Source organism: Pectinophora gossypiella, chromosome 7, assembly GCF_024362695.1.
Source record: "Pectinophora gossypiella chromosome 7, ilPecGoss1.1, whole genome shotgun sequence".
In the NCBI taxonomy this organism is placed as follows: Eukaryota; Metazoa; Arthropoda; class Insecta; order Lepidoptera; family Gelechiidae; genus Pectinophora; species Pectinophora gossypiella.
Window position 1 is genome coordinate 14,119,446 of NC_065410.1, and position 14,153 is coordinate 14,133,598.

General features: G+C 36.6%; 1 protein-coding gene across 1 annotated transcript; it reads left to right on the top strand.

Annotated features, from left to right (window-relative positions):
• Positions 1-1,442: 1,442 nt before the first annotated feature.
• LOC126368488 (histidine-rich glycoprotein-like) lies at positions 1,443-2,171 on the top strand. Its single transcript, XM_050012511.1, has one exon. The coding sequence runs from the start codon at positions 1,443-1,445 to the stop codon at positions 2,169-2,171; it is 729 nt and encodes a 242-aa protein (XP_049868468.1).
• The last annotated feature ends 11,982 nt before the right edge of the window (positions 2,172-14,153 follow it).

A 14,153-nucleotide genomic window follows, 5' to 3' on the forward strand; every position in this document is an offset into this window, starting at 1 on the left:
AATTTTGAAGTTCAGATTAATGTTTATATACAAATAGCCGTCTATTTAGCTGGGAAAGTTAAAGAAATATTTGTAGAGTACAAAAGTTGTCAGTCCCTGGTCCCTTAGGGGTCGTTTGGTGAAGCCTCTATCACCGTACCTATTCTGAATAATGGTAAAATTTATAAATGTTAGTAGTCATTTGTTATTATTTTTCTGCTGGAGTGGTATAAAGGAAAAAACGAGCAATTCGTTCAGGTGCCCAGAGAAAGTATCTATCCGGACGGGATTAATTGAACTTTGGTCTTCTTCTTATCGTGTGGTTTGTGAGGTGGATTACCAACCTCACCAACCCTGGTGAACTTTGGTCATAGTAAAACAGTCATTTCCTACCTTGGTTAGCAGCAACTATGGAATTCATACTTCTCTTGCTTCCTTTACATTCTTCTTACACATAAACATAACATAAACAGCCTATATACGTCCCAGTGCTGGGTACAGGCCTCCCCTAAAGCAACCGTAGGGGGTATGGAGCATACTCCACCACGCTGTTCTACTGCGAACTACCAACAGTTTAATTGCGCCCTCCGAGGGACGAAATTCATTCATTCATTTTTTATTTGCTGTTTGTTGTGCAAATAAACACCAAACTGATCTTGTTTCTCATTCATCATTTTTTGTGAAGAGCCAAACTTAGCCGGAATAGGGCTTCGGCACGGGACCGACTGCGGACAATCCATATTGTTGTTTTGATTAAATTTCGACAGGGCATTGCAGATTGGTCTTTTTATGCAGCGCCCGTCGAAATTGAAAGAAGAAAAAACATATTTCACGGTGGAAACCCCGTATGGCATAGCATGAATATTGTTTTCACTATATAGGGGCCCATTGAAAGGTTTTTGCGTATTAAATTTGAGTTAGGTTCGAAAAAAACCGTCCAGACTAAGCTAAAATGAATTTTGCTTTACTTTTTTTTAGCTGGTCTCGACAGGAAAATTTCAGTTTTAGATAACATAAATTCCTGTGTAATCAAAAACATATTGTATCGAACGTAACTAGTATAAATATACGTACTTATACCTGAACAATGGTCTGAAGTTATACAGTTACAAAAAAACATAAATAAAGGTGCCTATAGATATGGTATAAAGGGTACAAGTCTAAGAAACTTCGTCAAAATTGTATCTGGCGCAAATATTAACCCAACCTTAACTTTCTAACATTACAGTACCAAAAATTTCATAAGTCGAAGTAAAATGTGATTTCATAGATCTATCTTTCACCATAAGCGTATCGTCTGGCTGACAAACAAAATGTAATTTATAATTGCGCCGTTAACGCTCGAGCGGCGTCAGACCGTCGAACTTGTCCCTGAGGTGACGCTTGCGCATGCCTTGCGGAACTCTTTCCACACCAAACCAATATAAATACTGATGACTGGAGTCAATCAAACATCAATCAACATGAAGTTGGTAGTAGCAGTAGGCCTGCTCTGCCTCGTGGCGGTGTACGCTAGGGAATTGGGCGAGGAGGATAAGGACCTCGTCGCAGCTGCCAGTGGCAAATCCCATCACCACGAATCTGGTGGCGGGAAAGAACACCACGAGCACCACCATCACGAACACGGGGAAAAGGGCCATAAGGGTCATAAGGGCCATCACCATCACCATAAGGGAGAACACGAAGACCACGGGAAGCATCACCACGAAGGGCATCATCACGAGCACGGAGGCGGCCACAAAAAGCACCATGACGAGCATGACCACCACGGACACCATCACGAACACGGGCATCACCATAAGGGCGGCAAACACGGCCATCACAAACACCACGACAAAGGAGAGAAAACCGACGGGTATCACAAGAAATACCACAAGGATCATTACCATAAGGACCATCACTTCTACGATGACCATCACAAGGAAGGCAAGCACCATAAGAAAGGTGATCATCACCACCATCACGAAAAGCACGGCGGCGGTCACAAGAAAGGCGGTCATCATGATCACGGGCATCATGAGCATCATCATGGCCATCACAAGCATCACGACAAGCATCACCATGATGAAGATCACAAAGGTCACAAGGGTCATCACGGCCATGAGGAGCATCATCATCACCATCATGACCATGGCAAGAAGGGCGGTCATCACGACGGAAAGCACTGGGGATTCCACCATGGAAAGCACTAAGTTATACCAAAGAAATGCTGTGATATTTTTGTTACTTGTTACGAGTTTTGTTACTGATTTTGTAAGAAATAGTCGTAAGTATTATATATTATGAAAATTTTATAAATAAATTATTATTTTTATTAATTACTGTCTGTTATTAAGACTAGCTTTTGCCCGCGACTCCGTCCGCGTGGCGTGTTATAAAAGAAAGATCTTTGTGTGTGTGGGAGAAAGGTTAAAAAATGCTTAATTTTATTATTTTTAAATGAAGTTACAGTATAAGTAGCTCAGATAAATAATGAATTGTTATTAATTTCTAGATTATTTATTAGTTTATGATGTGGTTTGATATTTTAGGAAAATACGATCAGTTTCGAAAATTTAAACATTAAAAATTACAACAGAAATACGCCGTGAAACGTCCGCCTGGAAAATTCAACAGAAAACTACCTACGAAAGATTTGAACCATCCAAGAATAGTGAAAAGTTCGCCCGCAAAATTCAATATTTGACACGACCATCAACGACGTCTGCCCTCACGCGTCTGCCGCGTTCCGGTTGCTCACTCGGATATCTGCCCCCCCTCCGCGCCTCGCCACCGCTGTCGCCGCCTCACAAACGCCGCCGCGGCCGCGACGTTTCTTGGTTGCCACTACCGCGAGCTATAAATTTCAAGCCTCTAACTCGCTTCCCGTTCCCAGGGAAAATTTAACTTTGCATTCACTAAGGTATACAGGGTGTTAGTGACATCGTAACGAAAACTTTGAGGGATGATTCAGGCCATGATTCTGAGTTGATATCAAGTGGATTTTTCCGTCGCAAAAGTATGGAACGGAAAATAATTTAAAAAAACATAAAAAAAATCATAAATTTTCCGACAGGAAATTCCACTTATTATCAACTCAGAATCATGGTCTGAATCATCCCCCTCAGTATTCGTTACGGTGTCACTAACACCCATACCTACTTGTATGACTACCTGTAGTACTGGTAAGGGGTGTAAGTGACATCGTAACGAATACTGAGGGGGCTGATTTAGCTCAGTATTCTGAGTTAATATCAAGTGGAATTTTCGATCGCAAAAGTATAGAATTAAAAATAATAAAAAAAAACTAAAAAAAAAACATGAATTTTGCGACGGAAAATTCCACTTGATATTAACTCAGAATCATGGTCTGAATCATCCCCCTCAGTATTCGTTACGATATCACTAACACCCTGTATAATATATGCATGTCAAATTTCAAGCATCTAACTTATGCAGTTTAGATTTTTTCATACAATTTTTTTTACCCGCCAATTCCCATTTTTCAAAATACAGCCATAACTTAAATTTATATTTACTAAGGTATGCATGCATGCTTTTATTCGTAGCATGCATGCTAGATTGACAACATCTATCTTACGCGGTTTAGATTTTATCATACAAATGTTTTTTCCCGCTAACTCCCGTTCCCGTGGGAATTTTGCAATATCCAGTTGCAACTAAGCTTTAAGTTAACTATGGTACCTGCATGCCAAATTTCAAGCGTCTAACTTAAGCGGTTTAGAATTTTTATACAAAAGGGTTTTCCCGCTAATTCCTGTTCCCGTGGGAATTTCGGGAATTCCTTTCTTAGTGCACCTCTACGGTACCTAAGCTACGTCCCTTCCTAATTTCAAGTGCCTACGTTTAGCCGTTTAGGCTGTGCGTTGATATGTCAGTCATTCAGTCAGTCAGTTTCTCCTTTTATATATTTAGATATTTCCGTCATACATGATTTCTATGTAACTTTAAACATTAAGGCTGCTCACGCGACGGAAGCTTAAAAAATTGAGTAACTTCTCCCGTTTTCCCAAAATTTCCCTTCACTACTCTGCTCCTATTGATTGTAGCGTGATGAAAAGTATACTATAACCTGCCCAGGAGTATGAAGAATAATTGTACCAAGTTTCATTAAAATCCGTCCAGTAGTTTTTGTTTCTATAAGGAACATACAGACAGACAGACAGACAGACAGACAGACAGACAGACAAAAATTGTACTGATTGCATTTTTGGCATCAGTATCGATCACTAATCACCCCCTGATAGTTATTTTGAAAATATATTTAATGTACAGAATTGACCTCTCTACAGATTTATTATAAGTATAGATTTATCTTAATATTTAAGTTAATTGCCCAATTAATTATTAATTAAATAATAATAATAATAATTAATAATAATTTTTATTTTTTTATTAATTTTAATTATTGTTAATTGTTGATTGTTCTTGCCTTAGCGAACAGGTTCAAGTAACATTTCCATTTCTTTATTCAGTTACTGATTATGTATAAAAAAAGTAACTACATAATATCTTTTATGTTCTCCAAGTTGTTGAACTGCTTATAAATATTATCTACATACATATATACTTACATAAAACTCACGCCTATTTTCCAACAGAATAAGCAGAGACTATGGGATTCCATTTGCTTGAATCCAGACATATTTGTCTTGCTTCCTGCACATTCATCATTTTTTTTTATACACGCGCACCAGATTGTACTTACTAAAGTTTTTTTAAGGACGTCCTTAGCTTGGTCGATGTACGTACTTCTAGGTCTTTCTCTGCCAGCCTTTTCGTAAACCATCTTATCATTACCGGATTGTCCGAAAACTAAAGTGATTCTCTGCTTCGGCTAATATTCAGTTAAGTGAGTATAATTATATAGGATTGTTCTTCACTTCTTATATTATTTCTTTTCTTTTGCTTTTTCAACACCAAGACACCGTCTGTCCGTAAAATAATCATGCATAGACAATATCTTATATAAAAAAAACTTCCTTCTGTCCCATTCATCAACCACTCTAAATTTATACCATAAACAATCAAATTCCCATTCATTATCCATCTATAGCAATATAGTATTCTCTCTTACTTTCTATCAATCTCACGTTCCCTTCTACTCACTTTCCTACCTATTTATATATTAGTTACACAAGCCATGTCAGGGTCTTTTGATAAAGCCTGACACCGGTAGTGTATACCAAAACGTACAAGTCTACACGTTCACAAGAAACAAGTTAATCAAAAGTGTAAATTATGTTTATCAAAAAAGTAGACGGATTGTAAAATATACTTGTAAAATAAATATTGACACTTGTAACATGTAATTTTATATGTGTACTTTTGATCAACACGTTCTTGTAATAATGAAATTTTTTACAAGAAAATTTCTTATAAGTTTTGATAAACAGGGCACAGGGTTGTTGAGGTCAGTCATTGGTCTCACAGCCCACACGAAATAAACAACTCTTTGTATGTCATCATCATCGTCATCAGCCCATTAACGTCCCCACTGCTGGGGCACGGGCCTTCCCTATGGATGAATATGGAGATCGGATCTTAAATCATCACGCGGGTCCAGTGCGGATTGGTGGTTATTAACGACTGTTAATGCAGCCGGGACCAACGGCTTAACGTGCCTTCCGAAGCACGGAGGAGATCGAGATGAAAAGTTTTTTTTTCTGTGGTCACCCATCCTATGGCCTTTGCGAAAGTTGCTTAACTTCAACAATCGCAGACCGAGCGCATTCACCGCTGCGCCACCGAGCCTCCTTTTTGTATGTATGAGTAGGTAACTAACAAACATTGCACAATTTACTACAACAACCCACATAACAACAGCATTTTGTGCTGCATACCGTTGTGGTTTTATACCTGTTACCACCAAACCACAGCACAGCTAGGCTTATTTGTTTCCACCGCAGCATTACAGTCTGTAACATAACATAACATCATGCCTGTATCCCCGAAGGGGTAGGCAGAGGCGTACAGTATGTACACTTACTCTCCTCCAGCTGTATTTGACAATAAATACTCTCAAAAAAAATTCTGACTCGGATGAGACTTGAACCCGCAGCTCTTGTCAAGCCAAGTCAGATTTTTTTTTCGATTTAAATTTTCTCTTTGCAAGTTTTCCTAAGCACGGGTAAGTGCTATAAAAAGAAATAAATATTTAATAAATACTTTGTTGTTATTTTATAGGATGATAAACACTCGAACCTTATCCAGACAGGATGTTTAGCAAAGAAGTCCCCATAAAAGTATCCAAATCCTTTTTACATCTTCTTTATGGTCAGCCAAGACATCTGCCTGAATAAGAAACTGTGGAAGAGAACAGAGGCCTTTGCTCAGCAGTGGGACACGATAGGCTTGAGAGAAAATAAAACACTTAAACTGCTTACCTCAACGAACGAACGACTTCTGTGGCCCAGTAGTTGAGCGTTGGGCTCACGATCCGGAAGTCCCGGGCAGTGGGGACATATCACAAAAATCACTTTGTAATCCCTAGTTTGGTTAGGGAATTACAGGCTGATCACCTGAATGTCCGAAAGTAAGATGATACGTGCTTCGGAAGGCGCGTTAAGTCGGTGGACCCCGTTACTACTTAATGATGTAAGTGAGTAATCGTTACATGAGTGATGGCAAGGGTCTTTAGCAGCTCAATAATAACCCTGGCACCAGGGTTGACCTCACAACCCACACGATAGAAGACGAAGAAGCGTTGATACCTACAACATTTTAACACTTATCTAAAATGAATATCATTGACTTCCTAACCTGCAACATCCTTTGTCTTCTGTAAGGTATCCATACATAAGTAGCTCCTAAATAAAAAAACAAACAAATTGTTTTTCACTGGTAGTGACAACTAATTCGAAAGACCAATTACTTTTATAAGTAATAAAAACTAAAATGGAACAATAATACCTCCGTGGTATATTCTACTTTAATAAAAAACAAAATGAGTTACAATCATATTGAGTGATACAATGAGTCAATCCCATATGTTTTATTACTATCACTGTCGAATATCCTAATCATTTGTAACTTGGCTAAGGCTCTGATTACTTGCGGTAACTCAATACGGATCACAAACGAAAGTTGTGTGTGTATAAATTCCAAATTTAAACATATTTCACGAACATGCAATTTGCTCAAAGTTTGATTAATTTCAAAGTGAGTTCCGAAATTCTAATCACAATTTACTGCAACCGACTAATTTGCAAATTCAATGCAAATTCGTTCCAATAAAATTGTGTTTCAAACTAATCCTGCAAAACTAAACCAGCAACAAACTAAAATTTTGTGAAATAAAGCTCATGTTATTTACCGTTAAAACGTAAGACCCGTTATTTTACCGTGTTTAAATTATAGAGTTAAATAAACTGTAGATTATAGAAGTGGCAATAGATGCAGTTATAGTGCGTGAACATTTTTTATCATTAACTCCGCAAAGTTATTCTTCACAAAAAAAAATATCTTGACGGTTGAGCAAGTATTTTTATAATAACAAACGTACGTACTTATTGTGTTATAACAATAGTATACATAAAATGCATCTCTTAATATAGCTGATGAATACTGATTAATATATTAAATATTCAATAATATAATAATATAATAATAATTACAATGTGTTTTTATTTATTTATTTTTGTTAATATTTTTATTTATTTTTTAATGATGTATAATTATTAATTTGATTTATATGTTGGTAACTGTTAAAATTGTAGGGATAACAAAATCACTGTAATCCTGTATCCAGCTTGCTTCTCAAACGAAGAACGCCGGTTCCAAAGAGTTTAATAATTTATTTCACTTGATCTTTAATGTTATGAACTCATTAAAGTTTTTAAATAAATGTAAATCAAATTATCTACAAAAAATAACAAGTCAAACTCTTTACTTAGAACACCAAAATCGATCTTAAAATCTTAGAAACAAGATTCGATGCGCTTCGGGACAGATCTAAACAATAGCAACCATTGCTCACTTTATTCCTGTTGCTATTAAATAAAACAGAACTAAAACTAAAATAAAACAAGCAATAGCCAACTTGAAACCAATTCCCAACTACAAACCGATAGAGGACGAACGTTAAACGGTGCATCGAGTTAAATGCGCATAGAGATGGTAGTATTGTAACTAAACTAATTTGTATACAAAGCCCTGAACACAATAACGTTGCTGTAGCTACAGACGCTATCAGGTATTTTACTTCAAGTGATAGTGTTATTAAACGCAATGCTAATTCTAAATACTATGTTGTTTTGATGGATAGTTTAAAAATTAAAAATAAATAGGAGAATAGAAGAACATTTTTAACAGAACAAATAGTGTAACAAGGAAGCATAATATGAAGGAGAGAAAAATATGAAGTATACATATGTATATATTTGCTTCTTTTAAGAAGAATCGAACATAACTTGATGATTATTTATCTACTTAATCAAATATTCAATCTGAAGATGTAAATATAAAAATGAATGGTTGCAATATTCGCGTTTTATCCGATAGCGATTACGATAGACGGCAACACAAACGACAAAACAATTTAAATAAAACTGAATAATGACTACAGAATGTTAATTACCAAAACTACGTATCGAACGTTCCTTTTTGTCTTTATTTAGCTAACGGATCAGGTCGTCTGCCTGGCAGGCTAATTCGCCCATTATTTTCCTTAACGGTCCACGTTTAGTTCCGAAACCAATTACCTCATTACTTAAAGCACCCAGCGCTGAGCTTTTACAGGCAAACTGCTTTGACACAGAGCAACTCAGATGTGTACAGGTAATTTGAAGAATAAGAATCGTCTTAGGGTTGCAAGAGATAACAGTCTCTTTAGGTTTCTATGGGAAGCAACACTTGCAGTGCAGTAACGCAACACAGCATTCTGCAGTACCAAACTGTAACAATTTTACTTTCTTTTTTTCTCGTTGTTCCTTAACTGCTGAGGATCGTGACTGTATATAATCTTTCTCCATCAATCCGGTCTTGTGTCAAAATATGCACAGCTCCTTGTATAATGTGTTCTGCTACTGCTCGATTTTGGTCTTTCACTATCACGTGTACCCTAGATCAGGCCTAGGATAAAATTAATTTATCAGTGAGATCGCATTATACGACCAAAAAACTCAGGATTCTTTCCTGGCATGCGGTGAGCTTCAAGCTTACTGTACTGATCTGATTACTTAAATGTAACTGCATGCCATATAGTTTTTATAATACGGTACCGCACCTCGTTAATATATTGCCGCCTTATGCCGATCGGTTCCATATTTCGTTTCGGCATAGTAACGGCTTTTGGCAGGTTGATATTTAATTTACTTTCTTTATGGGAAAGTATAAAGAAAGTAAATTTTAATCGTTTTGTTCGTCCCGGGCTATCAATCAGTCCAAACGCTTCCTCTAAATTGCACTGAAGCAGAATGAATGCTTGATACCCCTTCCGGTTAAGTATTTATGTATGTTTAAAAAAGAAAAGAAAGGAAAACATGAAACAGTAGGACTAGGGCCCTGTGCTGGGAGGTTTTCTGGCCACGTCTTTCCCTCAGCGTTACAGATTCCGATGTGGTAGTAGTATTACAGCTAGTTACATAATATGTAATTAATTTTTTTGGCGTTCAAAAAGCGCTAACTTTGTAAGCCAATTTTGAAAAATAAATATTTTTGAATTTTGAATTTGAATTTTGTATACTTGCTCTGATTCGGGCAAGTCTTTGGTAAGAAGGGAATAATGGAACAGGAGAAAATCTGCAGCAGAACAGATATGAAATTCTCAGATCTTGAGATCTAACGTTTTTGGCTTCTTACGAAATGTTGTTTAGACTATTATGCTCCTTGATCTTTGACATTGAAGAGAAGTACAAGTTACTTTTGCATAGTGTCTAGCTAAGGTGTCTACGTCTACCTAGTTCTGTGCCAACAAAGTATCGGCATCTAATGCCTTCGTAGAAACACCAATACGAACAAATATCAGGAAAGTAGTTAACGATAACGCAGTTCCGGCCACTTACCTTTATTGGACCAACTTCGTAAACGGTAAACATCCTTATAACTTACCGCTTACGATCTAGTTTCTTTCGCTGCCGTTTTACTTGAGAACGGAATCAATTTCATTTAAAAATATAGACATTTTCATGGTTGTTACAAGTTTAGTACCTCAATAACTTTCCTTACATTTAAAAGGGAAATCGTACATCAAGTATTATTATTTGTTACACTGGTGATCATCAAGCATGTCGTAGAAAGCAACTGACAGATTAAGTCCATTCAGAAACGATGGACGATTTTTTTTCATTAGCGTATTGTATCCGACTGCTGTTCATTCAGGCTGATGTCTTGCCAGTCCCATTAAAAGGCATCCAGATTTTTACATATTACTTTGGGCTTGTTACTGCTGCGATGACCGCCCGTTGGAAGGTTGAGGGTAGATAAAGCTTACTCTATGCTATTATTACACGTCATTTGTTAGTGATACTTGTGTAATAAATAAAAACAATTATATTGTTGGTTTACACAGAGACTTGCTCAACTTGCTTGTTGCTTCGTTGACTGAGGTTTGCTCTGACCTGGTGTGCGCGTGGAAAACGCAATGGGGGGCGGCGGCCCAAAGAAATCTGGCGACCCTCGGTTGACCGTGAATTAAATCACATCTCTCAGTACATCATGGGAGCAAGCTACAGACGCTGCAAAAGATCGCGTGGAGTGGAAATCTTTTCTTTGACACTACATCCCAACAGGGGATAAAAGAATCATAAGAAGAGAAGAAAAAGACACTGAGATTTTTCCCAGTGTCTCTGCATTCCACAATGAAAAAAAAAAAATTAAAAAAACATAAAAAAAATATTTTTTTAATTAATTTGTATTAATTAAAAAAATGAGACTTACCAGCTGGGATCTTCAGGATACTGTAATGGTTCTGGATGGACAGTGTATTAAAATTGCCGTAAGTGCCTACATATTACTTATGGCTTCACCCAACCGTGCTGTTATTTAAACTAAAATCCCCTCCCGAATCCTCTGCCGAAAGTTGTCTGGAAGAGATCACTCTTAGCGATAAGGCCGCCTTTGCCCACCTTAGAATAAGTTTAACCTGTAAATGTTTTGTGAATTTGTGTGCAATAAAGTGTTTTTATTATCATTATTAAAATCTTTAACCTATGTAAACTATGTATTGATTCCAACAAGGGAAAGATTTGTCATTACATCATAACAGCGTCGTAGATGTATGAAACCATCAGGCATTCAAGAGAATGGAGCGTGTAATAGTAAAATGGATTGACGTAAAGAGCCATCTGCAATGAAGCAAAGTGAGTGTACTCGTCACCCACCACGCTTGGATGAGCTTCGGTTACCATGCGACTACTGTATGAAGCCTTCTATGCTTGTGGTGCAAGTTATAAAAGCCACGTCCCTATCCCCTTTGCATAGGATTTTTTACTTGACCTGAAGATTTAATAGGTAAAAAACAAGTTCATAGAAGCGAATGCCAATCTGACCTAAAAGAAAGGAAACCCGGCCAAATTATAGGTCAGGTTACAACACAAACCCCAAAAAATGTATTTCTTAGATATCTGCGTAATATCATAATAATATCGCCTTCCACTAAAACAACTGCAAACGAACTTTAAAAGACACAAAATTAAAGGATTTGTCTTCCGTAATTGCATTTCGGCTGATGCTTGGCAGCATATTTAATTTTATCAGTAACCAAGGGCTAATGACATGGATAGGTAAGAGTCTTTTGAGTTAAGTAGTAAATACATTAAAACAATAGCTCTTCTGTGTATATTTAAATTTTGCAACTTTGTCGTTTACACATTGGACCCTTGACTCTCTTGAACTGGGAGTGACGTGACTTCTCTATTCGTTCATTACTCTGCTATGGATTTTACTCAAATAATTTCGTTGACGTATCTTCATTACGTTTCAGAGGTATGTTGATATTATCAAGAAAATGTTACTTATTATTTTTATGTTAATTTGATATTCCAAAAAAAACCTTTGGTCTTTGTTTATCTTGACAATTTATGAAAATTAAATGTAAATTCGGTGGGTAGGGAATTACAACTTCTATTTTTAGGTTTTCGTGCCTTGTTTTTTTTTTAAATTATTTTAATAATATACGAATATTTATTACTACGTTGTTGTTATTATTATACTCTGAAGACCTTTGTTATCCCTTCAGAATGCATGCTGGTCACATGCAGTGGGGTGTTGAAAACAAAAAGTCACTTTCATAAGTACTGGGTTTTTATTAAAATTGTCATAAATAATTATATCTAACACATCACACGTATTGACGCAGCGGCAGGTAAATGATCAGGAAAGAATGAATTTAGTAATAATAATAGAATGAATACTAAACACATGCGATATGCTATGTAATGTTAAAAAAAAAAAACAAAAATATTTCTGTGAAACAAAAGTTTTCGTAGTAATCATTGTTTTGCTAAGTCAATGCCCCGTGGGCCGAGTTACTCAACAAACTTGTATGGAAGCTTCCACCAAGATTTATAGCTCGGTCTGATGCATTTAGTGAGAACTACCACTGAGTTACTCGTACAGGGACCCAGAACATGGAACCATTCATTCATATACACACAATACATACATGGTGTTAGTGACATCGTAACGAATACTGAGGAGGACGATTCAGACCACGATTTTGAGTTAATATGAAGTGGAATTTTGCGACGGAAACATTGCGATGTAACACAGAATAATGAACTCAGTCATCTCCCTATAACTATATATCTACATATAGATAGGGTGTTAGTGACATCGGAAAAAATACTGAGGGGGATGATTCAGACCATGATTCTGAGTAGATATCAAGTGTAATTTTTCGTCGCAAAAATATGGAACGGAAAAAAAAACCTAGATGAAGACTGATGAATTTCCATTAATCGATTTATCACAGTAGCAGAATAAAATTATTACCTATTTGAGGACTCTGACACCAAGAGTGTTATTTTTATGAGTGTTCTTTTTTATAGCAATGTTTAATTTAATTTCTTTTGCAACTATTTCACTCATATCATTAACGTCAAAGCTGGATGTCTGATAACATTGTTTATTCAAACCCTAGTCTAGACTCTCGTGCAATTCCAGAATGTAACTATCATTAATTTGCCAATATTAACTTAAGGTAAATGAGTAAAGTCTGAGTCTTGCGCCGAAACGTGTCTTTAGAAAGTACATAGTTTGCTTTGGAAATCTCATTCCACATGTTTAGTTAGCCTAATTCTTGGAAAAGTTAATAAAGTGCAACCCATTTATATATGCTTTTCAGAATTAATATGCACCTATCTCTTATAGTAGATATAACAGAAGTCAATATGTTGAATCCTGACGGCCCGATCACTCTAGCCATAGAGATGGATTATCAGCTCGAAATAATAAACACTTCAGGACTTCAATACCAACACCGCCGGTGCGGTTGAAGTTTTTCTTCATTCACAGCTTATCGCTATCGGCCCACTAGAGGCGATTCATTCAAATTATAATTCACATCACTTCAAATTATAATTGTGCTTGGAACAGGGGGGTTAAAATGGCCACTTCAAAGCAATTCACCTAAGAAAGCAGTATTGCTATTTGATATTTGTTAGCATTGCGCACTTACTTTTATATTCTCAAATGTTAAATTGCAATATTGCTTTCTTAGATTAATTGCTTGGATGTGGCCTTTTTAACCCCCCAGGACTTTCAAACTTGGATTTGCTAGTCACGCTCACATCCCATGATTGGATTGATTCGCATGAACCCAGGTTAACACTACGCCGGGGACATCATCTTATCACCTGCAACTTTGGGAGTTGAAAGCAACATTCTTAACAAAACTTCAATGAAGCGTCTAGCTCCTACTTCAAAACATTGCCCAACTATGTTACTTACATTACTTGTTGGCTTCAAAATGCGAATTCTTCGTCAACCACTAACCGGCGTTTCACGCTAAATTTACGACTCGTGCAGTTCGGCCGGGCCATTACATTTGGCGTTACATTACACTCACGATGTATGCTCGTATGGTTGGTTTGTTTGTGGAAATAGTTTTGTGCAGTACAGTCTGCTTTCTTCGAGTGACGGATTTTTTTTTAAATAAATTAAACATAACAAATAAACGTTTATTTTCTTGTAAATAGTGATGTTACAAAAACACTCCGCCTAACTATAAAATA

Coding starts and splice junctions, on each gene's coding strand:
- LOC126368488 (XM_050012511.1), top strand. CDS start 1,443: ATGAAGTTGGTAGTAGCAGTAGGCCTGCTCTGCCTCGTGGCGGTGTAC.